General features: G+C 68.3%; 1 protein-coding gene across 6 annotated transcripts; it reads right to left on the bottom strand.

Annotated features, from left to right (window-relative positions):
* Positions 1 to 912: 912 nt before the first annotated feature.
* Positions 913 to 20,041, bottom strand: MICALL2 (MICAL like 2). 6 transcript variants are annotated; one of them, XM_069571480.1, is made up of 19 exons: positions 15,279 to 15,387; positions 13,954 to 14,497; positions 12,222 to 12,270; positions 10,464 to 10,605; positions 9,459 to 9,637; positions 8,712 to 8,824; positions 7,605 to 8,348; positions 7,148 to 7,177; positions 5,935 to 6,194; positions 5,052 to 5,142; positions 4,329 to 4,489; positions 3,824 to 3,982; positions 3,209 to 3,273; positions 3,002 to 3,122; positions 2,785 to 2,875; positions 2,590 to 2,663; positions 1,970 to 2,084; positions 1,517 to 1,563; positions 913 to 1,106 (listed from the first exon to the last, which is right to left on the bottom strand). In XM_069571480.1, the coding sequence occupies exons 4-19, from the start codon at positions 10,546 to 10,548 to the stop codon at positions 1,012 to 1,014; spliced, it is 2,430 nt and encodes an 809-aa protein (XP_069427581.1). In that variant the 5' UTR covers positions 10,549 to 10,605; positions 12,222 to 12,270; positions 13,954 to 14,497; positions 15,279 to 15,387; the 3' UTR covers positions 913 to 1,011. The 6 variants fall into 6 exon arrangements, with proteins under 6 accessions (XP_069427581.1, XP_069427577.1, XP_069427579.1 ...); XM_069571476.1 differs by lacking the exons at positions 13,954 to 14,497; positions 15,279 to 15,387 and adding an exon at positions 19,679 to 20,041; XM_069571478.1 differs by lacking the exons at positions 13,954 to 14,497; positions 15,279 to 15,387 and adding an exon at positions 19,679 to 20,036 and having other exon boundaries at positions 1,517 to 1,556.
* Between the last annotated feature and the right edge of the window lie 6,377 nt (positions 20,042 to 26,418).

The raw sequence follows: 26,418 nt of genomic DNA, 5'->3' as shown, positions 1-26,418 counted from the left end.
TGGCTGTGATCCAGGGGGTGGCAGGAGGTCTCTGAGCCCCTCCACCCACTGCTGGGCCAGGCTCTGCCCCGTGACCCCATCAACCTCACCGGGAACACGCAGCCCATTGCTACCAGAGGCTCAGGGAGGGCAGGGCCCCGGCCTAAGGCCACATGGCTGAGCAGCACAGCCGGGGACCAGCCCCCCGCCTGACTGCGGGTCCCCAGACCCCAGCGGAGACCCCCACAGCCCGTGAGGACAGAGAGCTGAGAGCCGGTGGGCCCAGCACACTCAGCCAGGGGCTCCCACCCCCATGGGCACCCACGGGGTCCTGACGCCGCCTGTCGCCAGGCGGGGGGGTGTCAGTGCTTTGCTGTTGCCGAGGGTCCCTGGGGCAGGACCATCAAGGTGGGCTCCGCGGTGGCTGCAGACCCCACAGGAAGACACCCGGCTGGGAGGCTGAGCCCTGGGAGTGTGACTGCAGTCCAGGGGCCCGGGCTGGAGCCGCTGAGGACGCAGGTCTGGGCCGCGAGGAAGCTCTGCTCCCTCAGGCCTGCCCTGCGGGACGGTGGCCCCCTCACCCAGCGTCGGGCAGGGCGGGGCCCAGCTCCCTTGCTGGACGCCAGGAACACCGCCCACAGGGGCCCAGTCTGCCTTCACCTCCAAGGTCAAAGTCACAATCTAGACAGGGACCCCCACGAGGGGGGTGGGGGCCAGCACCTGGTGCGGTTTGCAGAGATCCCGCCCGGCCCTGGCTCCTGAAGGCTCACATCCAGCCTGTCGGCGCGGCCAGGCCAGGAAGCAGCCAGCAGGGCCAGAGAGGCTGCAAGCGCCCGAGGCCACAGGCCTGTCCACACGGCGGCAGAGGCGGAGGGTGGCTGAGACCTCTGGGCTGCCAGGAGCTCGGGGCCGGAAGGGACACGGAGCCCAGGCCACGCGTCAGTTTCTTTATTGAGGCGCCCCGACCCCGCAGTGGGGCAGCGTGGGTCCCACCCGGCCCGCAGACGCGGGTTCTGCAGCGCCGCCAAGCGGCTACTCGGGGGTCCTGCTCCGGCTCTTGGGGGACCAGATGCTGGACAAGCGGAACCGGGGCTTCTTCCTCTGCTCCTCGCCGCTCCTCTGCAGGTCTGGGGGCGGACACAGGGGCCTCGCTCGCCCACCTGGAGGCCGGCTCCCCACGGCCTCCCACCCGCGGGGCCTCCCGGGCCCCAGCAGAGCCCACCCGCCGCCCTCAGGGGTCGCGCCGACCGCCTGCCTGGAGAGCACCCGCCGGGCTGGGCGCGTCTGGGGGACGAGGCCTCCCCTCGCCCCGACCACGGGGCCCCTCAAGACCCGGGTACTCACTCCCTCTCGGTGAGCCTTCCTGACCCCACGCCTCTGCGGCCCTGCAGGCCGGCCCGCCCCCACTCCCGCCCCGGGCCCCGCCCCCACCCCCACCCCCACCCCGGGCCCCGCCCCACCCCCGCCCCCGGCCCGGCCCGCCCCGGGCCCCGCCCCGCCCCCAGGCCCCGCCCCCTGCGCCGGAGCCCCCGGTCACCCAGCTTCTGGATCATGCTCCGCAGCACCTCGTCCTCCTCCTGCTCCCTGAAACGGAGCGGCCGTGAGGGCACGCGGCGGCGGCGGGGGTGCGGCGCCCTCACGCCGCCTGCCCGCGGGCCACACCACGGAACCACCCTCTCCTGCCCTGCGCAAGTCCCCGCCTCTCGGCCTGGCAGGACCCGGGACAGTAGCCCGAGACCGGAAGGGCCGGGGTGCACCAGGGGCTTCACTAGGGGAGACCCTGGGAGCCGGGCTGCCTGGCAGGGCCCACCCTCCGCCTCGGGCCCCCCCTGCGAAATGCACAGGGTGGGTCTCCTCCGGCTGATCGGAAGGGGAGGTCCTGAGCCCCCCTCACCCGGACCCCCTACACCTGGAACCCCCCCCGGAACCCCCTCACCTGGACTCCCCACCACCGGACCCTCCTCACCTGGACCCCCCTGGGCCCTCTCACCTAAGCCGGTCCTCATCCAGGAAGTCAATGATGTCGCTGCGGTTGTTGACCGTGTCCACGTACTGGTCCAGCAGGTCCTGCTCCCGCTGCCGGTCCTGGGGGGACTTCAGACCCTCTGCGGAGACAGCTGGCGTCAGCGGAGCCCTGTTGTCCCCACCCTGCTCAGGGACGCGGTGTCCCCATTCCCCAAGGGTCAGGATCCTCCCGCGGCAGAGAAGGGGGGTCCCCGGGGCATGAGTGAACAGCACCTGAACGGGAGGCGGGCGCTACGGGCCCCTCCCGGCTGTCAGCCACGCACACAACACCGCCCGCCCGCCTGTCCCAGACACAGCGGGCTCGCGGCACTACGGCAAGTGGGGGCGGGCCTGCCAGGACCCGAGCCCCAGCCCAGCACTCAGCCGCGGGAACCACGACGCCAACAGACTCGTCAGCTGCTCCCAGCACGCCCTGCACAACCCTCACCACCACCGAAGGAGAGGGTGCTAGAATCGCCCCCACTTTCCAGGAATGAAACCCAAGCACAGAGAGGCTGAGGGTCTCAGCCAGGCAGCCAGCCGGGGGCCCGGGGAAGCCCACCCCGGAGCCCCGCAGCCCCGCCCCGCACCACTGGCTGGACGCACCCGGCTTGGCCATCAGCTGGCGCAGCTCCCCCTCGAGGTCCAGCTGCTGCTCCTCCAGGCGCTGGTCCCTGGCCCTGCAGAGGGGGCGTGGCTGTGAGCCAGCCACCTGCGAGCACGCCCACAAGCACACCTGTGTGGACGCCCGTGTACGTGCACGGAGAAGGCCCCTCCAGGGGGCCACGGCCAGACACTCACTTGTACATCAGTTCCGACTCCAGCCTCAACAGCAGCTGCTTCTCGTGGACAAGCCGGAACCAGTCCACCATGAGGGCATCCTCCGAGTCATCTACGGAGAGGCGTGGGCTGGGCGTGGGCGGGCCAAGGGGCCCAGGGCCACGCTGGTCAAGGCCAGGTCAGGGTGCTGGGTGGCGAGGGAGAAGGGGGCCCGACGCGGGGTGTGGGGGGCGCTCACCCCCCTCGGCCGCTCGCAGCCGCTTCTCCAGCTCCACGCCCCGGAGCTCCAGGGCGTCCAGCTGCCTCTCAATGTCCTGCACTTGCCGCTGGATCTCGGGCGGCATGTAGTCGGGGTGTAGCTGGGGATGGGCGGGTGGTGAGAGGCGGGGGCGGCCGCGGGCCCCGGGGCTGAGCTTCTCACCTACCCCTACCCCAGCCCACTCACCGTGACTGGGGAGGTTGCCGACTTGGCAGGCAGAGCGGCTACACCGGCGGGGCCTGGCGGCCTCCCTGGGGAAGGGGCAGCATAAGCCTCTTCAGGCACCAGGCCCAGCGTGACCCAGACGCAGTCTGCAGTGGGGGCCACCCAGCCCTGCCCCCCGGGACACCCTGGCAGCCTGGTATGCCTGCCATGCCCAGCAGCCCCTGCTGGTGCCCGAAGAGCGCGAGCTGGCAGACACATCCCAGGAGACCCCGTGCTCATCCGGGCCCTGCCCTCCTCCAGGTCGGCAGCAAGGACGCCCTGCCAGCACCCCAGCCACCCTTCCCACAAGACGCCGGAAGCAGAGGCCCCGTGGCTGCCAGGGTGGCTCAGCCTCCAGGAGGCAGGCGGGGCCTCGATCCCGTCTCGCTGTCCCTTCACGTGGGAGACCCTCCAGACCTCCAGCCCCACCTCAGACGCGCGGAGCCCGGGCACGTCCAGCTGTGCTCGCCTCTGCTGGCACTGGAGGCTTGTCTCCCTCCATTCTAGGCTTCATGAGCTCTTACGCATCCTCCAAAGCCCCAGGGGGCATGTTCTCCAAAGGGCCCCAAGCAGGAACGTGGTATGCCCTGGACTCACCTGGTTTGCCTTGCGGAGGACCTTTCTCCTCCTCCTTCTGGCTCCGGGCAGGGCCTTCCTTCCTCGACGGTTCAAGCTGCAGCCAGTCGCCAGAAACATCCAGGCTGGCTGGGACGGCCAGCTTCCTGAGAGGGGATGCGGACGCAGACACGGCTGCCCCTGGTGGGGACGAGCCAAGTGTCAGGCCTGTAGGCCCATGCCCTCCCCCTCCTGCCTTCCTGAGCTGGGCCCCCTTGGAGGGGCGCCCACACGGGTGTCAGGCCACAATCCACGTCTGCCCGGCTGGCCACGTCCACAGGAGGGGAAGGGGACAGAAGGCTGGCCCTTGAGGGCACAGGGGACCTGCTTGGGGCGGCAGAGCGTGGCTGGGAGCAGACACGCGCAGTCACGCCTCACACACGCATGCCCGCCCGCCAGGACCACCGGCTGCTCTGCCCCTGAGGAAAGGGCCTGCTAGGCCAGGGCTGCCTGCGGAGGAGGGTTGAGGGCCTCTGGCCAGCAGTACCTGGGAGGCTGGCCCCGGGGTTGGCTGCACCCGGCGTCCTGTCCACCCGCACAGAGGTCAGCGTGATCCGGATGCCCCCCTTGGAGCTCCCGGATGCCTTCCCAGCTGCATCACCTGCCCTCGGCTCTCCCAGGACCTGAGGTTCCTTTGGCTCCGGGACCCTGGGCAGAGAGGCAGGAGGTCAGCGGAGGGAGACAGGCCTCCCCGCACCCTGTGCCGACCAGCCTGGGGTACGCGTGCTGCTCTCGGCCCCGATGGTCTCACCTGGAGCACAGACGCGGGTGCTCAGGTGCAAGCGTGTGCTTAGGTGCCCGGAGCGTGTATGAGGATGGGTCCCCTGCGGCTCACAGGGAGGCCGCCCCGCACCGCGGACCTGCAGCGGCCCTCTCCCTCCCCGCCCCTCTCTCTGCCAAGCCTGCAGTGAGTGGGGGTCCCGGGTCAGCACTGGGGGGACGCACCGCGGGTGCTCTCATTCCCCGGGGCCTCCAGGCTGGTTCAGTGAGGATCCAACGGTCCTGGTGGACCCTCCCTGGAGCCGCCTGACCCCCCCGAGTCCAGTGGCCCGAGGGCACATGGCCTGTCCCCGCAGGCTCCTGCTTCCACAGCTGACCCGCACGGGCTGCCGTGTGGCCGGCCTGAGAAGCGCCTGCTGGGTGCCTGCCCGGTGCCCACCCTGGCCGCAGGCGGGGGAGGCTCGGCGCCCCGGGGTCCCGCCGCACGCACCTGTCTGCAGGGCTCTTCTCCACGGGCTTCAGGCGGGCCCTCCACCCTGCCGGCTGGTCCTCCGGGCTACCCTGGGGGCTGGCGCCCAGGCCTGGGTGGGAGCAAGCGGTCTGCTGGGAAAGGCCGCCCTTCCTGCTCCTCCCACCGCCCCCACTTCGGGCGCTCCCACGGCCAGCCTGGCCCCTGGGAAGGGGCGCTCCCTATGGGAGCTCCTGGGAAGGACGCCCCCCTGTGCTGTGTGCCTGGGGGGTCCCCGCCCGCTTCTGCTGCCAAACAGGGTGCGTGAGCCCCGGGGACTCCGTGCGGGTGTGGGGTGACTGCAGGCCTCCTTGGCTCCGGGCAGAGTGGCCTTCCGGCCGGGAACTCAGCCACGAAAGAGTGGGAAGAATGCTTTGGATCCTGCGTCCTCTGAGCCGCCCAGTGACCCCACGGGTGCCCTCAGGGGCAGCCCCGGTGCCAAGAAAAAGCCGAGTGTGCAGTCCTGGAGCACAAGGCCAGGGCAGTCGGGGGCATCCGGGCCTTCAGACAGCAGGCCCCGAGGCCGGTTCCGGGCAGTGACGAGGGATGCACGGACCAGGGGTGCACACCCCCCCGGGAGGGGGATGGACCAGGGGTGCACACCCCCCCGGAGGGGGATGGACCAGGGGTGCACACCCCCGGGAGGGGGACCCTGGCAGAGCGCCGTCACTACGGGGCGGCAGGGCTGTGGGGCTGGGCCAGTGGGTGACAGCCCCTGAGACTGGCCCCAGGAGCCGGGCTGTGAAACAGGACCACGGGCTGGGAACAGCGGCCACAACACGGCGGCAGGCTGGGCGCGAGGACCCCGGGGACCCCGCCACCCCCACAGCCCAGCCCGTGCCCCGCCCACACTGGGGGCTCTTACCCTTGGCCAGCGGGGCCTCTGGCTTCAGCCTGGAGCCAGCACCGGCCCCGACGGCCCCTGAGGAGGCAGCTGGGCCCTTCTTGGCCTCCTGGGATGGCCATGAGGCGCTGCCCACACCCGGGGCCGGGGGAGGCCCCGTCCTCGTAGGGGAGCTGAGGGTCTGTGGGGACGCCGGCTGTGGTGCCCTGGCTGGCGGACTGGCTCCAGGCCCCCCAGATCTGGGACGGGAGCTGGGAGCAGGGGTGGCGGCAGTGGGGGCCCTGTGGGGGGGCACAGGTGTCAGCAGGGGTGGGAGCCCCCTCAACCCCCAGGCAGTAGGCAGCCCCTCATCTCCCTGAGATGCTTCCCAAGGCCCACTCTCCTGAGGGCCGCGGGTGTGGGCATCAGGCACTCCCTCCTGTGAGCTCTGGGGTCGGCTGGCACTGAACACCCCCCGAGGCACCACACGCAGGGCGTGGGCAGCACCCAGACCTCCCTCCCTGGCCCTCCGGCCCACCTGGAGCAGCCGGACTGCAGGGCAGAGTCTACGCTCCGTCCTGAGTGACATGCACGAGGCCCGCCCACAGCCACTGCATCCCTGGGGGCACACTCGCGCAGGAAGTGGGGCCCCAGGCCGCTCAGGCAAACAAGTTCTCTCCCCCGGTCCCCCAAGACTGGGCTCCCCACAGGGGGCACCCTGGGGGCGCTCACGCGGCCTCGGCCCCCGAGAGCTCCGCACCCCGGGGGCGCTCACGCGGCCTCGGCCCCCGAGAGCTCTGGACACCCCTCAGTGCTGCAGGGGCAGGGGTCTGCCTGCCCATGCCCGCCCTGGGAGGCCCTGGCCCTCGCCGGCGTCAGCAGCTCCGAGCCAGGAGCGCCCCCGATGGGAGGGACAGCTCTGCAGTGGCTGCAGCCTTGTCACCGGCCTGGCGTGGACCCTCCAGTGTGTACTGGCGCCATGGGGACCCCCCTCATCCCCCCAGGGGCTCAGGGCGTGACCTTATTTGGAAACAGGCTCTTTGCAGGTGAGATCAAGCTACGACTTGCTCATCCTGGACGGGGTGCGGGGGGGGCCCTGACGTCAAAGACAAGAGGGAAAGGAGAGGAGGAGAGGACAGATGGACAGACAGGAGCCCGTGAAGACAGCAGAGACGAGCCGGGGCCACGGGCGCCCCCAAGAGCCGGATGAGGCGAGAGCCCCTGCAAGCCTGCGTTGGGGTGCGGCCCTGCCCACCTCTGGCGCTTGTTCCCAGGGCCTCCAGCTCTGTGAAGGAACAAGGCCTGCAGCTGCAACCACCTGGGCCCCGCTTGCCAGCAGCCCCAGGATGCGAGCGCGGAGACCCGCCTCTACCCACAACCCCGCAGGCCTGGGTCCCGCGCGCTGAAGACACTGGGCCATGCTCAGCCCCGCTGACGCTCAGACCACCCGTGGCCCCGGCCCCTCATCTGTGCATGGCGTCCTCATGTGGACTGAGCGTGGGCAGCCCCCCTGCACACACACGGCTGGCTGTACAGGGCCAGCCATGGCCCCCACCTAAGGCCACCAGGCCCTCCTCAGTCCCCACACCCCCCGGTTGGGAAACAGGCCGGGGATGGGCAGCCCCGGTGCCACATGCCAGGCAGGTCCGAAGCCCCGAGCGCCTCCCCAGCTGCCCCGACCCCACCGGGCCCCAGGCCCCTCCTGCACCCACCTGCCGGGCGCCCCGAGCTCCGGGAGGGCCTTGCGGAGGAAGCTCAGCGCCTGCTCCCTGCGGCCGTCCATGGAGGGCGCATCTGCAGCGGGCGGGCCAGGGCTGGGGGCAGCTCCGGGGGTCTGGAAGAACCGCTCCCGAGCCTGCTGGGTCTTAGAGGATGACGGGGTCCAGGCCGGGGTGCTTCCTGGCACTGGAGATGCCGGCCTAGAACTGAGTTTGGTCTGGGGGGCTGTGACTCGGGGTGTGGCCCAGCCTTGCGGTGTGGCTGGGCAAGGGTCCGGGGCACACGGGGTCCCGGTGGGCCGGGGTCTGCCTGCTGGCGACGGCCATACCGTCAGGGAGCTGCTGGTCACATGAGTTCCGGCTTCACCCCCTGCGGGGCCCGCCATGAGCCTGGGCGCAGCTGGGCTCCCCACGGGGACTCGGGATGAAACGGGGGCTGGCGGGTCGGCTGAAGCTGGAGCGGAACCTCTGGCAGACGCGCTGCCTGCCGTGGGGTCCCAGCCGGGCGGCCTGGCCTTTGGCCCCGCGTCTCTCTGTCCGCTCGCCTCCCGCGTCTTCCTCAGGCCTCCAGGGGTCTCCGAGTCCCCGGACATGGCCCCAGGCCGCTTGGAGGCCAGGCTGGGCAACGTGGGGCTGGCAGAGGTGGTTTCGGGGTGGTGGCTGGAGCAGACGAAGACGCCGGGCTCTCCTGTGGCCCTGCAGGCCCCCGAGTACAGCGTGCTGGGGCACTGCTTACACCTGGGGGGCGGGGAAGGCTGCAGCCACATGCGCGTTCATTCCTTCCTCCCAGAGCACACGCACGTGCGTCCCGTGTCCCCTCGTGCGGCTGGCGAGTCACTCAACAAACACCCCATCCCCCAATCATTGTGAGGCCGTCTCGCCCAAGGCCCTCATTAGGGGTGCAGACACCACGCACACAGATGCACACGCGCCTGCACGCCCACGGGGCGCACACACACGCCCACGGGGCCCGCACACACGCCCACGGGGCGCGCACACACGCCCACGGGGCCCGCACACACGCCCACGGGGCCCGCACACACACGCCCACGGGGCCCGCACACACGCCCACGGGGCCCGCACACACGCCCACAGGCCCACCTGAAGCAGCCGCGGTGGTACAGCCTGCCGTCCACCAGGTGGCGCTGCATGAGGTGCACGTGCTGCCCACAGACGCCGCAGCTGCTGCTGAGGGAGCCCCCCGCGGCCTGGCCCTGGGGGGTGGGCGCCGCTGAGCTGCCTGCGCCACCCCCCACCTGCAGCCCGCCCAGCTGTCCAGGGGCCGGAAGATCCCAGTTTGCCGACCGAGGCCCCGGAGCAGGCTCACGCCTGGACTCGTTCAAGGTCTCCAGCCTGGCCCAAGGGGAGGGAGGCTGGGGGCTGATGCTGGGGGGCCCCGAGGACCAGGACAGGTTCCAACACCTCCTGCTCCCACCCCAAGGTGCAGAAATGCAACCCAATTCCAGCGCCCCAGGCGGGGAAGCCTGGAGTGGCCACCACACCCCGTCCCGTGTGCACCTCATCTTGCAGGGCTGGCCTGGGAGCAAAGGACACACCGCGCGTCCTCCGGGCCCACCGGGTGGGGGAGGGGCTGAGGCAAAGCAGCTGCTTGCCGCCTGCCGGGCCTGCAGGGCCTCCCTGGCCTCCATGTACCCCTCTGTGCGGTGGCATCACACCCCCACCATCACACAGCATTGAGGGAGCTCGGGGGGCCAGTCTAGGGGGCAGCTGGGGCCACGTCTGAGTCCTGAGGGGCCTCCCCCTCCTGGGCACACTCAGGGCCCAGAGCCCTGCTCGGGGAAAGCTGACGGAGAACCCGTGAACCACAGCGAGAGGCTGGGCACTTACAGCCTTCTGCGGGGGACCCTCCGTGCCCCCATCGCTCCGCTGGACCGTGCGGTTTGTGCTGGCTGGAGACAGTGGCTGTCCCCGGGCCGGGCTGGGTGTGAGTTGGGACGGGGCCTTCTTTCCAGACGGCTCCTCACTGGCATCGGACGGCGGCCTTTTGACACCGGCCGTGCGCTCAGCTGGCATGAGACGCGGGGTCAGGGCCCAGGCCCCACATGCTGGCTCCGAGAGTCCAGCCTCCCCCTCCCCACCCAGTGTGGGTTACCTGGAGGTGCCAGTGCCAGCGTGGGAGCCGGGGTGGGGGGTGTGGGCAGGGGCGGGGGGGCGTGGCCCCAACCACTTCTACTCGAAACAGGGCCTGGACTCCCCCGCTCCCCTGCCTCCCCCATCCCCTGCCCTCCCCTGCTCCCCTGCCTCCCCCATCCCCTGCCCTCCTCCATTCCCCCTGCTCCCCTGCCTCCCCCCTCCCCTCCCCCATCCCCTGCCCTCCCCTCAATCCCGTCCCCCCCCATCCTCTCCCATCCCAGAGAGCCCTGCTCTGTGGGCAGGGAATAGGGACTTTCTGTTCCCCCACCAAGTGGGGCTCTAGGGCAGGCTGGCCCTGAGCCCAGAGTGATCCGGGGATTTCTGAGCAGGGTGAGGCGAGGCGTGGTGGGAGGTGGGGGGGGGGGGCTGCTGCACAAAGCAGCTGGAGTGGCGTCTCCCGCCAGCCCCTCCCCTGCCCAGCCTGCTCCCAGCCTCGCCCTGCGGGGCCAGCTGACCCCCTGCCCAGCCTGCCCCCAGCCTCGCCCTGCGGGGCCAGCTGACTGTCAGCACCCAACGGGGGGCCTCTGTGTCAGGCCTGAGAGCCTAGTGGGTCCAGCCATGCCTCCCGAGGCGAGAGCTGTGGGCACAGACCCCCGGGGTGCAGACAGGCAGACCCCGGCCCGGAGGGGCACGGGGGAGCTGGGTGCGTCTGCCGGCGGACAGGGAGGGCCGCGGGGGCCTGGCGGGGCGGGCACTCACCGGGGGCGCCCCTCTGGAAGTAGTTGTAGTACTGGGACACGTAGGTCAGGATGCTCAGCCGGTCGGGGACCTTCAGAGCCACCATGTCCTCGGCGTCCAGCAGGGCCGGGATGCCCAGCTGCTCCTCCGCCACGCGGAAGGCCTGAGGGAGGGCGGGGGTCAGCAGGGGGGCCAGGAGACCCCACCCTTCTCTGGCCAGACCACCAGCTACCCCTGGAGGAGGGGGACGGGCCCGAGGCAGCAGAGCCGCCTGGAGCCCAGAAAGGTCAGGTTCTGGTTTGTGGTCTGCTCAGCCTGCGTGGGCTCCCTGGCCTCAGTTTACCCGTCTGTACAATGAGGATCACACCCCGATGACAGGGTTGAAGGAGCCGGGGGCTGGTCCAGGCCCTGATGCTCAGGGACTCCAGCCCATCACCGTGGACGCCCCTCAACGGTCCCCCACCCCCGAATCTGTGTGCCCCTGGCTGACACAGGCCTTACAGGTCAGGGGGCAGCTTTCTCCATGGGAGAAGCCCTCCCCAGGCCAACCGGGACCTGTGTCTTAGGCCAAAGCCGGGGGCAGCGGGAAGGGCACCGGCAGGAGGGGCTCCCCACTGGCCGCGGCCTGTGCGTCTCCCCGCCCCGCCTCGGGCGGCCTCCCCTGCCCGCACTGCTTTCCTCCTCTAAACTACCACGACTCCCCCAATCTCTGTGCATCCAACAGGCTCCTGGGCCCGCAGACCTGCAGCCCCCCAGCAGTGACGGCCCCTCCACGCCAGATACAGAAGCCTCCCACCGCCTCTAACTCCTTCAAAACACAGGCGGGATCTGGCTCCTCCGGCTGGCCCCCTGCCCGGCACGGACCCTGTGGCACCAGGGGCGGCTCCCAGCACAACAGCCTTCAGAGAAGAAGCCAGGTTCTCCCCACACCCCGGGGCTGCTGGCTGCTCCAGGCTCCTCCCTCTGCTCCAGCCTCCCCTCCAGCTCTGTTCCAGCCTCCTCTTTCTGTTCCAGCCTCCCCCTCCGTCCCTGCCGACCCCGCCTGCTGTCTCCCACAAGCAGGGCGCCCTCCAGCCCCAGAGCCTCACCTCTGCAGCCCCCGTCCCGGCCTCATCCAGGGAGGCACCCCCGTCCCCTCACCACACCTTGCACCTGCGCCTGTTCCCTGCGGCACCCGCACACACGCCCTCCGTGCTCAGGTGGTCTAACCACCCTGTCACGGTGCGCGTGTCCCATTCCAAGCCGTGCACGCATGGCTGGGGAGGGTCTGAAACGTGGTCAGAGCCACTGAGGAACTGAAAACGCCATTTCATTTCATCTCGATTAAGTCACGTTTAAATCCCCGTTGCTTGCGCCGAGCGGCGGCTGCACCCGGGCCGGGCCCGCGAGGGAGCGCCGTGAGCACGGGCCAGTGCCCTGGCATCAGCGGGCGGTCAGGAGCTCGCTGATCAGCAGAGACGCTGAGGCTGGTCCGTGGTGGGAGGGCCAGGCAGCAGTGGATGCTATTAGCCTGGGAGCAGGCCCATCCCAGGACCCCCGGGGGCCCCGCCCCACCCACTCCCCCTGCTCCGCCACGGGCGGGAAGGAGGGTCCGGGAAGAGGGACTGGGCGGACCTGCCGGCAAGATCAGGGGCAGCTCTGGGAGCCGGGGGCGCCCCGCACAGGCTGGCCCTTCCCCTGACCGCCTGCGGGCAGCAGCCACTCTGAAGCAACCCCTGGGGACGTTGCCCCAAGAGGGTCCCTGGGACACGGGCCGGGGAGGCATGAGTGGGCACTCACCAGCTTGTTGTTCTCGTAAATGTTTTCCTTCCTGAGAGCATCGAAGTTTCTGGAAAATAGGAACACTGGTGTTCAAAGTAGCTCAGGGTCCAAGAAAGGAGGAGCCAGAAGGGCTTGGGGGGAAGGGGGAAACCGAGGCCGGGGTGGGGGCAGGGAAGGGAGCAGGTCACATGGCGACCGCGAGGAGGGCAGGGCTCTGGCCCGGGAGGCCGTCCAGCACCTGCACTGACCTGGGCTCCGCGGCCCACACGGGCCCCCAGCTGCAACCGTGACCTCTCGCCCTGTGGAGGCTGCGCCCGATCACCGCGCCGCCCGTTAAGTGTGGCTGGAAGCAGGCCCCGGGCGGCAGAGTGATCAGCCTGGCCAGGCCCCCACTCAGGGAGGGCGGCCCCCTGGCAGGGAGCTGGGGGTTCCCAAGAGGCAGCGTCCCAGAGCGAGTAGCTCCACGGACGGAGGTGCGCACAGCCCGGTGGTCAGGGCAGGCCGGGCCCCGCGCCAGCTCCGGGCTCCTCTCGCTCCCTGTGTGAGTCCAGCGCCGCCCGCGAGCGCTGCTGTCCTCGGCTCCATACAAACACCGCCCCACTCACAGACAGGGACGTGGGAGAGAGGCTCCGTAAGTGCCCGAGGCCACACAGCAGGACGACAGGGCCAGAGCAGGGTCGAGGCCCCAGAGTCCTGGCGTTTGAGGTTGCCCAGCTGTCCTCCTAAGTGGGCAGACCCTCCAGGCTGAGAATGTCAGAGAGCCCCCACACCCACCGCGACCCCGCACTTTGCCGCCAGTGTGCAGGGGCCCCAGGCCTGGCCTGGAGAGGCCGGAGCACAGAGATCACTCCAGAAGGGGAGAAGCATTGCACCAGCTCCAGGCCGGGCCTAGGACTCCGCGCAGTACCGCACGGCACCTCTTGGACGACGGTCCAAGCCAAAGACTCAGCCGGGCCCCAGTAGGCAGCTGGCCCAGGCCTGGACGCTCAGCTGGGTGGCCCGACGCCTACGGGTGGCCTGGTCACATACGAGTCTGTTTGGCTGTCCACGTGCTGGGCGGCAGCCTCGCCACTTTGAGGTGAACTGCTCTGGAAGCCTCGGGGCACAGGAGAGAGCTGAGGGCTGCACCCCAGAGCTGCCCGACCCGGGCAGGGCCCTCTTCTCTTGGGGCCCCACCTAAGACGGCAACTGTAGCTGCTCACGGCCATCTCGAAGCTGGGGAGGTCACAGAGAGGAGACCCTGCAGCCACCTGGCCAGGGAGTCCCTGGCTCCCAGCCCTGACTGTGCACTGACCCCCTGACCCCTGACATCCTGGGGAGGCCTGGTACACAGATGAGGAAACTGAGGCCGGCCCTGGGCCACACGTCGAGGGGGTCGGCCACGGGCTTCCGGGCTTCCACTGCCCTGCCCGGCTCCTCGGGACCCTCCAGTCTCTGCCTGGACCCCCACCTCGCAGGTAACCAGTCCCAGATGTGAGACCACCCAGGAGAACAGAGGTGCTTTGTGCCGGGGATAGGGCGGCTGGCAGACCTGTCTGCAGGGACAAATGATGGCAGGGCAGGAAGGGGGGCGTGGCGCCTGGCCTCCCCTCCCACTCAGTCCGTGGCCGGAGGACTGGCTGGGCTCCCGGCCAGGCTGGCCCTTCTGACCTCAGCATCTGGGGGCTCAGGAGTCCCCCTCCCGGCGGCCGCCCCCAGCCACCCCTTTGAAAGCCCAATCTCTTCTCCAGACCTGCCCTGGGTCACTGACCAAACTGGCCACGTCCTCAGCAAGATGCTCGGTGCCGCAGGGCAGGATAACAAGGTCTGTTTTGTCTCCAAACAAGCAGAAGAAGGAAGCCCTCTGCCCCCTGTGTGGGCCTCGGTCCACCCGGGGGGCTGCAGCGGCTCCGTCCTGCGAGGTTGGGGGCAGCCAGCTGCCCACAGGACCCTGTCCGCCTGCAGACCCAGAGTGAGCGTCTCAGAACCCAGGGCAAGCTGGGGCACCCACGACTCGGGGCCAGCCCCGCTGAGCAGGCTCGTGTGTGCCAGCAGAGGGTGCAGAACCGCCCTTCCACTCAAGTTCCAGGCCACCACCCTCAGCACCAAAGCCAAGCTGCCTCCCAGGCTCCCTGGCTGGGCAGGACCACCCCGGCCAGTCCCACAGACCATGCCCCGCCCAGACCCGGCTCTCCCCAGACTCCCTGTCTCCTGCTTCCGGGCCTCGGCCCACGCTGCTCCCTGCATCCAGAGCGTGCCTTCTCCCGGAGCCTGAGCTCATGGCCCCCTCAGCAGGGGGTTCGGCCGGCATCAACCTGGTCCAGCGGGGTGGCGGAAACGCCAGAGTCAGAGGGGCCTTGCAAACCCTTTCAGAGAGCGCCAAGGAGCGCCCGCCCCAGGCCACCAGCCTCCTCCCAGCAGGCGAATCCCCGGTGGGATGGGCTGAATTATTCCCCCCCGCCCAAGGGGCTGTTTGGAGCCCTAACCCCCACGACCTCAGGACATGACCCTGATGGGAAGCAGGGACTTCACAGAGAGAATCAAGCTAAGTCAGCGGGGGCCCTAGCCCCAAACGCCTGGCGTCCTTCTAAACGGGAAACGTGGACGAAGAGAGGCCCAGAGTGGAGGCTCGCAGAGCAGACCGCATCCGCGTGTCTAGGGCGGAGGCCCAGAGGGAACCAGCCTCGCGGACACCCGCCCGGGGCTCCTGGACAGGCCGGTGGGACGGCTTCCTTCTGTACCTCAGCTGCCCGTTTGCAGGACCTTGCCCAACAGGCCCTGCGGGCTGATCCCTTGGTCTGACTCAGGGAGGCCCATCACCAGCTCGTGTTTCAGTTCAAGGCCTCGAGGGGTCAGAACCTGCACACCTGTGGGCGGGACCCAGAGCACCCCCCTCCCAGGTGAATCAGACGTGTTCCCGGACTTCCCCATCAGTGCACTGCTTAGGACTCTGTGCTTCCCCTCTGGGGGTGGGGCACGGGTTTGATCCCTGGTTGGGGAAATCAGATACCACAAGCCACTTGTTGTGGCCAAAAATAAAATAACCATAGTAACGATAAAATCATGGATGTTCTGTTACGACTCCAAGGCACCTGCCTGGGGTCAGCACACAGCTGGTGCTCCACAAACGCTGCTGACAGCTCCTCTGTGCGGTGCTCGCTGAGTGAGGGGCCCCTGTGGCATCTGTTCACTGCTGCAACGCTGGCTGAATGAATGAACTCACTGGGTCTGCGTGCCCTGCCCTGGCCGGCGCCCAGCCTGGCACAGTGCCCGGGCACGCACAGCCCCTGCCCCCCACGGCCACAGCTGAGCAGGGCTGCTGACCTCCAACGCCCCAGGGGCTCTTGGGAGTGTGTCCCCCTTCCAAATTCCTGGAGGGCTGACCTCACACTGTTTATTTCCTGGAACTGAAAGCAGCTGCGTGGGGGTGGGCTCTGGGGCTGGGGCTGGGGGTGGAGAATGCCAGAAGCAGAGCCTTTTTTCCAGGTGCCCCCAGCACATCTGGGGTTAATCCCACAGGGAAGGGGAGCAGAGAGGGGGACAGACGGACAGACAGGCTGAGGCACAGACGGAAGGACACACAGGCACCAAAGCACCGAGAGAGGAGACAGGAGAGGCCACGGGGCAGAGGGGAATGCGGGGCGGGGGGAGCTGGTCTGGGGCCAGAGACACCAAGGCAGACACCCCGGAAGAGGCCGGGGGAGGGCGGGCAGAGCTGGGGGGCTGGGGCGAAGAGGCAGCCAGGGCGAGGCAGGGAGGGGTCCCCACGCGCGGGGCTGGCCCCAGGATGCCCCCCTGCTTGCCGTCCGGCTGCAGGCCTCCCCCAGGCCAGAGCAGACTGACCCCCACCTGAGCAGGCCCAGCCAAGAGGGGTCAGCCTGGGGCTCCTGCAGCGGCTGACAGGGGAGTCGGGCGGGGGTTCGGACCCGAGCCTTTTCCCACAGGTGTTCTGGAGAGCCGGCCGGAAGGCAACAACAGGGCTGGGCTACAGCTCTGAGGCCATAGCCAGGGCCTGGTCCCCATGTGGCTTCCTGCTGACCACAAAGCCAGCACGGGTGCGGGGTCGGGGGAGGCCATCTCATGCCCGGGCCTGGCCCCTCTGCCCTGGCCCAGTAATTAGCTCTTGAGTGGGGGCCTCTGGGACTGGGCCTCCTGACCCCCATGACTGGTGAGTCTCCCAGAGCAGCCAGGGAGCACCCCCACCACCACCCTTGCTTCTGGCCCAGCCTGATAGGAGCTGCAGGGAAAGGTCAGGTCACCCCCCACGGTGCCCTGCTCCCTGCCTCCTGACCCCTCCAGGGCTCCACAAGGCAGAGGCTCCAGCGGCCCGCCCACCCGCCCGAAAGGCCCTGGAGAAGGAAGCCCTGCCTCTGGGAAGGGCTCCCGCCCTGGCTCCATGCCCGCCCGCCTTCCTCCCGGCCTCCTGGAGTCTTGGTCCCTCCAGGTCCAGCCCCACAGGTTTACTGCCCGGGGGCGGAACGGGCATGTTTACTTTGAGCCATTTCTGAGCTCAAAGGCTGCTGGGCAGGTGTGGCGTCACTAGGGAAGCAGACCCTGCAGGCAGGCACCTCCGGGCCCACCTGTGACACCTACAGCTGCAGGGTGGGCTCGGTAGGCAGGCTGGGGGCAGGCACAGCCCTCAGGGTGAGCCTGTCTCCCCACCCGCAGCACGCACTGCACACCGGCCAGCCTGCGGGCAACCAGCGCAGGGCACACGGGACCCCCCGGTCCTGCTGGGCAGAGCCGCCGTGAGGACCCAGCAGCAGGCAGCCGGAGCCCCGCTGGCGGGCTCAGCGCCCGCTCCCCCAGGGCTGCGCTCCTCTGCTGGGCGCCAGGAGCAGACAGGCGGCAGGAAGGCCTGAGAGGAGATACAGGGAAGGCCTTCGGGTGAAAAGCTAGGAGAGGCCGAGACAGGATGTCCGCTTTCCTGCTGCCGGGGGTCTTCACAGGATGGGGGGAGGGGGCGTCTCACCCAGGTCTGACCAGGAGGACAGCCATCCTGCCAAGTTCCCACGTGCTTCCTCCCCATCCTGCACCACTCAGAGCTTCTTGGGGAGGCCACCCCCTTGGCCAGAGGCGTGGCCAGAGCCAGAGGTGGCAGAGGGGTGCTTAGGGCACAGACAGAGGCCCATGACGCACTTGGGCCCACACTCATGGGATCCCAGCACTTAGTATCTGTGGCGTCCCTTCCAGGCCCGCGCCACACACAGGAGCCTGATGCACCGCCCACGGCTGCCGTGACACGCATCCGCAGACAGGGCGGCTGGGAGCAACAGACGTTCACTCCCTTCCACGCTGGAGACGGGAACTCCAACATCAAGGCGCCGGCAGGGCTGAGCTCCCTGCGGAAGCTCCGTGTCCCTCTGGCCTCCTGTGGCCCTCCCCGGCTGCAGCCACGTGCTTCCACCCTGCCTCTGTGGCCACGGGCTGCCTCTGCCCTCATCTGCTCCTCCCAGGCGCCTGCAGAGCCCTCACCGGGCAGCAACAGTCTCGCCTGCTGGGCCCCAAGCACCAGCCACATCTGTTGACCTCCAGCTGCGTGCTGTTAGCTACTAACCTCCTGGCACGTGCCAGATACTGTCCCAGGCACTGGGGACACAGCAATGCATAAAGCGGACACCCCCCACCCCCTGGAGCTGGAAGTCCGTGGGGGCAGGTGACGGGCACCAAGCCAGCAGGAAGGGGCTTCGCCATCCCGCACGCAGGGCGAGGCCTCCTCCTCCCCCAGCAGCCCTGCCCCACCCTTACCACCTCCTGGAGCTGCCTGGAGCCTCTGCCCACGTGCCTGTCTCTACATCACTCCCTGCCTGAGGCAGGGGCCAAGGCCACCTTGCACAGCACACAGTGCTGAGTATACAGCAGGCACTCAGTAACGGCTATCGGAACTGCTGCATGACACCAGCTTGCGCCAGGACACAGACACACCCACATGTGCACGCCTGTGCTCACCTGTGGGCAGTGCATGCCGGGAAAGGCTTGCGCGCGCGCACATGCGCACACACACACACACACACACACAAAGGCCTCCAACCCCAACTCAGCTGAGAACAGTCGGGCACTCCTGGGGCTCGGAAAGGCCCCAAATTTCCAGTTACACCCATGTGGTGTCCTGAGGCTGCGGGGCTGGCAGAAGGTCGCGCCCGCTGGTGGTGTCGCCAGTGGCAGACTCCTCCCGCTGACCCTTCCAGGTTTCCTGGGCTCAGTCACCAGCCAGCCTTCCCCAGGACCCTGCCTGCCCCAGCCTCCAAGATCCCAGCCCACCCCTCAAAGCCCAGCTTCAGGTGTTCAGTGTGGAACACTCGCTGCGTCCCCAGGCCGGGGCTGGGGGCAGAGAGCATGGGCTCCACACATGCATTTCACAACCCCCGGCTGCAGGAGGAAATCCTCGCGGGCCTCTTTCTTAAGACCGGCTTCCCTCTAGAGGGCCTGGGGACAGTCCCCGGGGGTACAGCGGACATCTGGGTGCGGGGGGCGGGGGGGCACGTGCTAACCCTGGTTCTGCTCTGTCCCAAGCAAGGATGCCTCCTCCCTGGGCCTTGGTCTCCAGGTCTGCAGACCCGAGGGCAGCACTTGCTGTAGGAGGTGCAGCCTCGGGCCTCTCCCATCTGTGGGCTCCCTGGAAAACCTGCTCCACCCCTCTCTGGCTCCACCCACGACTTCTTGGGAGAACTTTGAAACACCCTGCTTTCCCTGAAGGCATCTTCTGAGGACACACTTCCCGAGCCTCCATCTGACCAGCCCAGGCACCCGCCCGGGGAACTTTACTCATTGTGAATTCTCACGTTGTGGGGGCCCAGGGCCTCACGGCACAGAGCTTTGTCCCAGCCAGCTGGGTCCCAGTCAAAGAGTGCTTGCTGAGTGCCTAACAGATGGAAAGGCCAAAATGGGGACAAGGCCTGGCAGCAGGGCAGGGTCCACCTCCCAGCTTCGGCTCCGAGACGCTCCTGGGGGGACATGACCTAGTCCCCAGACCTCCCCACCGCCCAACGCTCCTGTCTCTGGCCCTATCACCCCAGTGTACTGAGGCCTAGCCAGTGGGACCTGGACCCGGGTGGTCTCAAGCCTTCGGCTCTGTTGGCTCCTCCCCTACAGTGACCCTGGGCTGCATTCCTAAAGGTGCCTAATCAGGCTCGGGGAGGGGCAGTGCCCCGCAGTCAGTCCGATCAGTAAGGGCCCCTGATCTGGTGGCTAGGTCTCAGGACAGTGGGGGGGTCTCAGAGGGCCCGGAAGGGCAGCTGTGCCGGCCCTTTCCCAGGGAGGCCAGCCAGGAAGGCTGGCTGTGGCCAGAGCCCAGGCCGCTGGCCTGAGTCACGGATTTACTAAGCCGGCGGGGGCGGCCGGAGGTCCTGGCTCCGGCCCAGCTCCACTTGGTGGTCGGGCAAACTGAGGCCGCGGGGGGCAGCCTGTGGAGCGTGCCGCCGGGCCGGGGGTCCTGACCGCAGCCCACTGCCCCGCGCCCGGCCCGGGCAGCCCCGCGCGGGCGGCGGCGCACTCACATGAGGTCCGGCCGGTGGCGGTGCAGGATGGCGCAGAAGGCCAGGCCGTCGCGGAACGACGTGGTCATGTCGGTGATGCTCACGTCTCGGTAGCCCTCGCACTGCTGCCGGCACCACTGCTGCAGAGCCTTGATGGCCGCCATGCGGGCGGCGGTGTCCGCCCGGCCGGCGCCGGAGCTCGGACAGCGCTTCCGGGGGGCCGCGGCCCGGCCCGAGCCCGGGGGGCGGACGAGAACCCCGATCCCGAGCGCTGGGAGGACGAGGAGCCGCGGCCGAGGAGCCCCAGGAGGACAAGAAGCCGGCGGGAACGCGGCCGGAGCCCGCCCGCCTGGCCTGGCCCCCGGCTAAGCCACGCCCCCTACCCCCAGGTCCCGCCCCCAGGCCCCACTCCTCCAGTCAGGATCTGCCCCCGGAGAGGCCCCGCCCCCGGGCCCGGCCGGGTCCCGCCCCCGCCTGGCCCTGCAAGGCTTCGGCCCGAGCAAGCCCCGCCCCACAGGCCCCGCCCGGTCCCCGCCCCCTCGCCCCTCCCCCCCGGGGTCCGGCGGAGGCGCTTCGACGCGTTCTTTCCAGCCGCCTCCCGCACCCTTCAGTCACCGAGACTGAGGCCTGACCCGGGTGCCGCCAGGCGGGCCGGCCGGTGGCCCCCACGCCCTCCCGGCGCTCAGCAGGAACGGCCCTCGCATTTCCGGCCTTTGGAAGGACTTTCCGATCCGGCCTGTCTTGCCGGCGGGCCCGTGAACCTCCCGGATACAAAGAAGAGGCAGCGGAGGCCGGGGAAGAGGCGTGGTGTCGTTGGCTGCCCTGCTGGTGGGGCGACGTCCTCCAGGAGTCTCCCTGCCCGAGACCCCTGGGGGGTCTCGGTGTTCTGGTCTGTGTCCCAGTTTTCCGCTACGAGCATCTGAGCCCCAGGTTATTAAGGAAAGGGTCCCCGTGGGGACCTCAGTTACGGGGCTGCTCCCGGCGGTCCGCGTTCTCTGGGAACCCTGTCTGTGTGCAGGAGGACAGCCAGCCAGAAACGCATCAGACATGTGCGGCGACCCCGCCCACCCGGCCGGGCCCAGGGCTTGTCCAGACAAGGCTGCGGCGGGCAAGAAAGAAGGCGTTTTCCCGATAGAGCCCCAGCAAGGGGACAGGGAGGCTTCTGTGCCCACAGAAGGAGTGGAGATGGCCTTCCCGCGCAGAGGCAACTCCTTTCTGCAACTGGGCCCAGTGCTGGTGAGCTTCCCATCATAAGGGGCAAGCAGGTACTAGACAGGGAGCACCTGTAACCTGAGCCCGTGGCGGCTGCCCTGACCTGCTGGGGTTTTCCAGATGGGGGACAAAGGGTGATGTCCTGCCAGCTCGGCTGGGCTGGTGCTTAGTGTTAGAGCCAAGTAGGTTTTCCTGACCCCAGGGCAGAATTTAGAACTGGAAAAGCCAGTGAGGCAGGGGAAGGCCAAGGCCACGAGGGGCGGTCACAGGGCTGGACGAGGCTGGGGGCTCAGAAGGAAGAGGGAGGTGGCCGGAGCGCTGACTCGTAGCAACTTAAGCTGTCCCTTGCCTGCGTGGCTGCCTCTGGGGACAGTGGCGTGGCAGGCGGCATGTGTGGAGTGTCCCCTTCAGCACCTCACAGAGAGCGCGACCTTCTACCTTGGATACCCCCAGGCTGCCCATACCTCCCCGCCGCGGCCCCTCCCGTCCAGGCCACGGACACCTGGCCCCTGACCTCGGGCCCCTCCTCCACAGCCTAGGGATCCTTCCAGAAAGCCTGCTGCAGGAGCCCTTCCCTACTTGGCCCCTGGAGCACTCTGAGTGAAGTCCAGCCTCTTATCACATCTCCTGCTGCTGCCTGGCCCCACCCTCCCACACCTGCCCTGCCCCTCTGGCCTAGAGCCTCTGCCCCAGGGCCCCCTGCACTCAGCCACTCCTGAGCCTCCCAGCCCCCAACCAGCCCCACCCACAGCCGCTGCCGTGGTCCTGCTGCTGGGGCCACAAGCCTGGGCATGACCCTCGCCTCCTGTCTTCCCCCTGCCCACATCCAGTCCAGCCGGAAGCTGACCGTTGCCACCACCTCCACAGCCATCAGCTGCTGCAAGCCTGGGTTTCTCCAGGAATCTCCTAGCCAAGCCTCTGCTCCTGGCGTGACACCTTCAGTCTCTTCTCAGTACAAAGTCTTCGACAACAGTGGGAGCCAAAACTTGCCCCCCAACTTGTCAAACCCCTCCTCCAACCCCTCCGCCCCCACTCAACAGAAAAGCACTGTCTTCAGAACGGGCCGTCCAGCCCTCACTGAGTCACCTCTCCACGTCCCTGCCCACCACCGCCCCTCAGACGCGCGCCTCTTCCTGCCTTTCCCGCTGCCTGGAGCCGTGTCTCCAGCCTCCCCGCAGGTCAGGAACTGTTGTGGCCGACGGAGGCGGTGGGTGCGCTCCGTCTCTGACTTCTCCACGGCCTGCTGGCTGCGTGGAGAGTTTACCAGATGATGGGGCTGCCGATGGAGGAGCTTGGACAGTGCAGGTCCGGCAGAAGGTCATCACTGACCAGGTTGGCCGCTGGGTAGTGAGAAACACTGGCAGGCTGGATCCAGGTGCCGGAACTTTGGGACGTGTTTGTTACAGCAGCTAGCATTCCTACCTGGCTGATACACGTAACACAGACAAAGGCAAAACTGACCCCGTGCTGTGCCCCAAGGGGACCCACAGTCCCTTTAGATAGTGAACGAGGTGCCAGAGGCAGGAGATGGCTTCCTTGCGGAGGGGACATGAGAACTGAGACCTGAGGGTGAGTGGGAATTGGCTTGTCACAGAGGAAGGGGCGAGTGTCCCAGGCACAGGGACTGGTGTGCTCGGAGCTCCGCAGCAGGGATGAAGCCAGGCGAGTGCCCGAGGGGTGGAGGAGCTCCCGAGGGATGGAAGGACCCAGCTGTGGGGGTGGCTGGGGGGCTTGGGGAGGCAGCAGGGCCAGGCCGGCCCCACTCCAGCCTTTTCTAGCATGTCTACACCCGTTTTTCTCACCCAAAGTGGGACCTGACCTGCTCTGCCCCTCAGGAAAATGAGGCTCTGAGGGGAGAGGGGACCACCGGGCCAGCACACAGAGCTGAGACCTCGGAGCCCCAGCCCTGGCGTGGGGGAGGGCCGGGGGAGCCTGGGTCAGCCCGGCCGGCCTCCCGCCCGGGTGGCCACCCTGGTCCTGGGCAGGACTTCCAGGCCAGATGGCCTCAACCTCCCCACTCCTGCTTTCCAGACCTCTGGGTGAGGCTGGGCGCCCTCCCTGGGAGGAAGGCTGGCAGGCACAGTGCTGGGGACCAGGGACACTCGGGCACAGGCAGCAGGTTCGCATCCAGGAGCCTGCTGGGCCCCTAGGCAGGCTCGCGGTGGGGGACCCTGGAGTGGGGGGGTGGGGTCTGCAGACCCTTTAACCGGTAGATTGAACTGCAAGCAACAGATGTGGTCAAGGCTGACGGCCTGAGCTGGAACAAAACCGGGGGTGCCTGTCCAGACTCAGCAGAGCTGGCAGTGCCTGGAGCCTTGAGGCAGAGAGGGGAAACCAGAGCGGGAGTGAGGGGCGGGCGGAGAAAGAAGGGAAAGGCACCCACCCACAAGGCCCCTCCTGCAGGGCTTCTCAGAGCCCCCGTCCCCTGCCAAGCAGCGTGATGCCCAAGGGAGCGGCCACACTGCACAGGGGTTCCCAGGCTGACCCCCGCGGCAGGGCTGTCTCGGCTGGGAGCCCGGGCTTGTGTGGAAGACACGCTCGGACCCCACCGGGCGGGCCCGGGCTGGCAGCCGCGCTCTGCACAGCTTTGCCCCATCTGTCACCCTCCTTGTCTCAGCCTCCTGAGCTTTACAGCAAGGCGGGCGGCTTGTCCCCAGCAGCACCGGGGCTGACCCGTGGAAGTGCGGGCAGCTGCGGTAGTGATCGCCGGGTGCTTCGGGGACAGCTGAGCAGAGCACCCCGAGGGGAACCAGAGCCACTTGCAAGGGTACCCAGAGGGTCACACCGACCGCAGCAGAGCATCCAAGGGGCATCCCGTCCTCCCGGTTCCCAAGGCCGTCATCAGTTCAGCTGGTGGCTCACACAGGCGGCTGTGGATGCCGGCACCCCAGGCAGGAGGGAGCTGGAAGCTGTGACACCCCATTTTAGGGGGCCACCCATTAATTAATTAGGGCCCATGAATAATGCACGCTGCCTCGCGTATATTAATAGCATATTTATACGATGTGCTATGGATGGTATATGTTCTCGTCCGAACACCTCACGAATAATTCACGACCCGCTCCTTCCCCGGGCTCCGGGCAAACCCGGCCGGTGCTTTGGCTGGGGCTCACGGTTTGCTTCCAACAGCCGAATTTTACATTTCATTATAAACGGCTTTGCTGGGCATGTCGGTAACTTTTACATTTCCATCCACTTTATTATTAATGGCTTTCCCGAGCTGTAGCAGCCCAGCGCTGCGCACAATGCATTATGAATATCTGATCCGGCATCTATAGTCCGCCATCTATCATTTATAACGGGTTACAAAAACATTATAAAACATTAACCGCACATTTATAGATCATTTTCGGCTACCACGACGGTGTGTTATAAATACATTATTAATTCTCCTCATGCCATTTATAGGAACCCTGTGTAATGGGGCCCATCCCTCTAGTCCTGTTAACAGCACGCAGGGGCTGGTGGGGGCACCGGGCGGCAGGACCAGGGCGGAAGGAAGCCGGCCCTGCCTGCAGTGATGTGTCCTTGGCGAGGCTGCAGCACCTCTCTGTTCACAGAGCAGGCCGCAAGGATGGGGCCCCTTCACTGAGCACTCCTGTGCTCACAGCCCCCAGACCCAGGCCTTGTCACATTCTATCACATGGAAGCGGGGGCTGTAGTCAGGGATGCTGAGCTGGCCGTGGAGGCCTGGGGTGCTCCGAGCCACCTGCCCCTGGCTCGGGGCTAAGAGTTCAGACGCGGCTGCCCTGGCCTTGAAGGGGCCAGGCCTGGAGGACCCCGGGGGTGGAGCAGAGGCTCAGGGCGAGGGCACCCAGGCAGGGGCGGCGGGCTGATGGGGCGGCTGGGGCCCGGCGCCCCCCAGCTCCTGCTGACACGGCGCTTCCATCCCGTGGGCTCTCCCGGCCTGTGGGCACCAGGGATGCCGACGATGATGTGGGCCAGGGATGCCGGGCTCGAGGGCCCTTGAGAGCCCCCCAGAGACTCACCTGGGTGAGCAGAGCAGGCGGCAGTCAGCAGCTGCTTCCTCCGCTGCAGCGGTCAGTGGGGCCCAGGGCTCTGCCGCCTGAAGTCCTGCCCCAATGCCCCTGCTCCCCGCGCGTGGCACGTGGTCACTTTCTGGACGATGCCCATGGAGCCCCGTGTGTCGGCCGCACCTTCTGGGCCCCTTGAGCCCCACAGACCTCCCAGGCCAGGCTTTACACTGGGAGGGCACCGACAGGAACCCGGGGCCGCAGGCTCTCCCCCGCTGCGGCACGAGTGCCCAGGGCTGCAACTGTAGCTTAGCAAGTTGAGTCCCGCAAAACTCCACATCCTGCAAAACCCACTGGACAGCCCACCTTCTCGGAACAGCCCTTCCCAGCTCCCTGGAGCTGAGCCCCTGGTGACCTCTGGGGGCCCAGCCTGGGCCTGGACCGGGGAGAGGGCCCCGGGGTCAGCCTGTCCTCCTCAGAGCCTTAAAATGGGCCGCTTCACCTGGGAGGGAGGGGCTGGCAACCCTGGGGGAGCCCCCGCCGTAGCCCTCGCGGCCGAGACGCCTGAGATAGCCCCCTTCAGCCCCGCCAGGCCGAGCTGCATCAGGGTTCAGTTGCTCTGAGGGAGGAAAAGATGGAGTGTCCGGGCCCAGGACTCCGGGGCAGCTTGACCTCATGGGACCTGAACGACCAACAGCCTCAGTGCCTCAGCTGCAAAGCGGGGCCACGAGCCGGCCCTCCCCGGGTGAAGGCGCCGCCCTGCTGCTGGGAACCTCCGGGAGGACACCTGGGTCCTGAGCCCCCGCTGCCCACGTCTCTCTGGCCCTCTGCCTGGCTGCCTGCAGGTCAGGGTCCACCCCTTGCCAGGACCAAAAAAACGAAACCAGGAAGCGTTTGTTAATGAGGCTGTAAGAACATAGGTGAGCTCGTCACCATGGCAACGGTGCATCTGGCCCCACCCCTCTGCACCTGGTGAGGAAAGCCAGGTCCGCTGCGCCTTCTGACAGCCCTCCCCGGACAGCGAGGGGGCTGGGGGCCAGCGGGACTCCTCAGCTCACTGCCTCCCTCTGCTTGTTGAGGGGGCTGAGGCCCAGGAAGGTGCAGGAGTTACGCATCAGGGCTGGAGCCAGGGGCTCCACCCACCCCCTCAGCTCCCCACCTTCCTGACTCGCAGGAGCCCCAACCCCAGTCTGGCCCGTTTCCCAGGCCCTGTGGATCCAGCCAGGCTCCCAGACCTCGGACACCGCCTGGGCAGCTGAGCCCGCCCTGCTCAGCGGGGAGCGGCCCCGAGTCTCCACCATGCAGGGAGCGGGGTTCGGGCTGCTGCCCGCACGGGCTGCGCACAGGGGCCTGTTAGGTGGCCTTGTTTCCCTGAGAGGGGCTCCCTTGCGGCCCCACAACCCCTCACCACACACACGCACACGCCACCCCTGCCCCCCTCCACTGGGCCCTCGGCCAGGCATCCCTGTGTGGAGTGGAGCTGGCCGAGGGCGCCCACGGGGACGGAGCCAAGCCAGGAGGCTGCCCGCACCCCCGCTCTGCCCCCACCCCCCACCCCGCGCAGGGCCATGTGCT

Source organism: Ovis canadensis, chromosome 24 (genome assembly GCF_042477335.2).
Source record: "Ovis canadensis isolate MfBH-ARS-UI-01 breed Bighorn chromosome 24, ARS-UI_OviCan_v2, whole genome shotgun sequence".
NCBI classification, from domain to species: domain Eukaryota; kingdom Metazoa; phylum Chordata; class Mammalia; order Artiodactyla; family Bovidae; genus Ovis; species Ovis canadensis.
The sequence above is the reverse complement of the archived record's forward strand: the minus strand, read 5'-3'. Positions and strand labels throughout refer to the sequence as shown.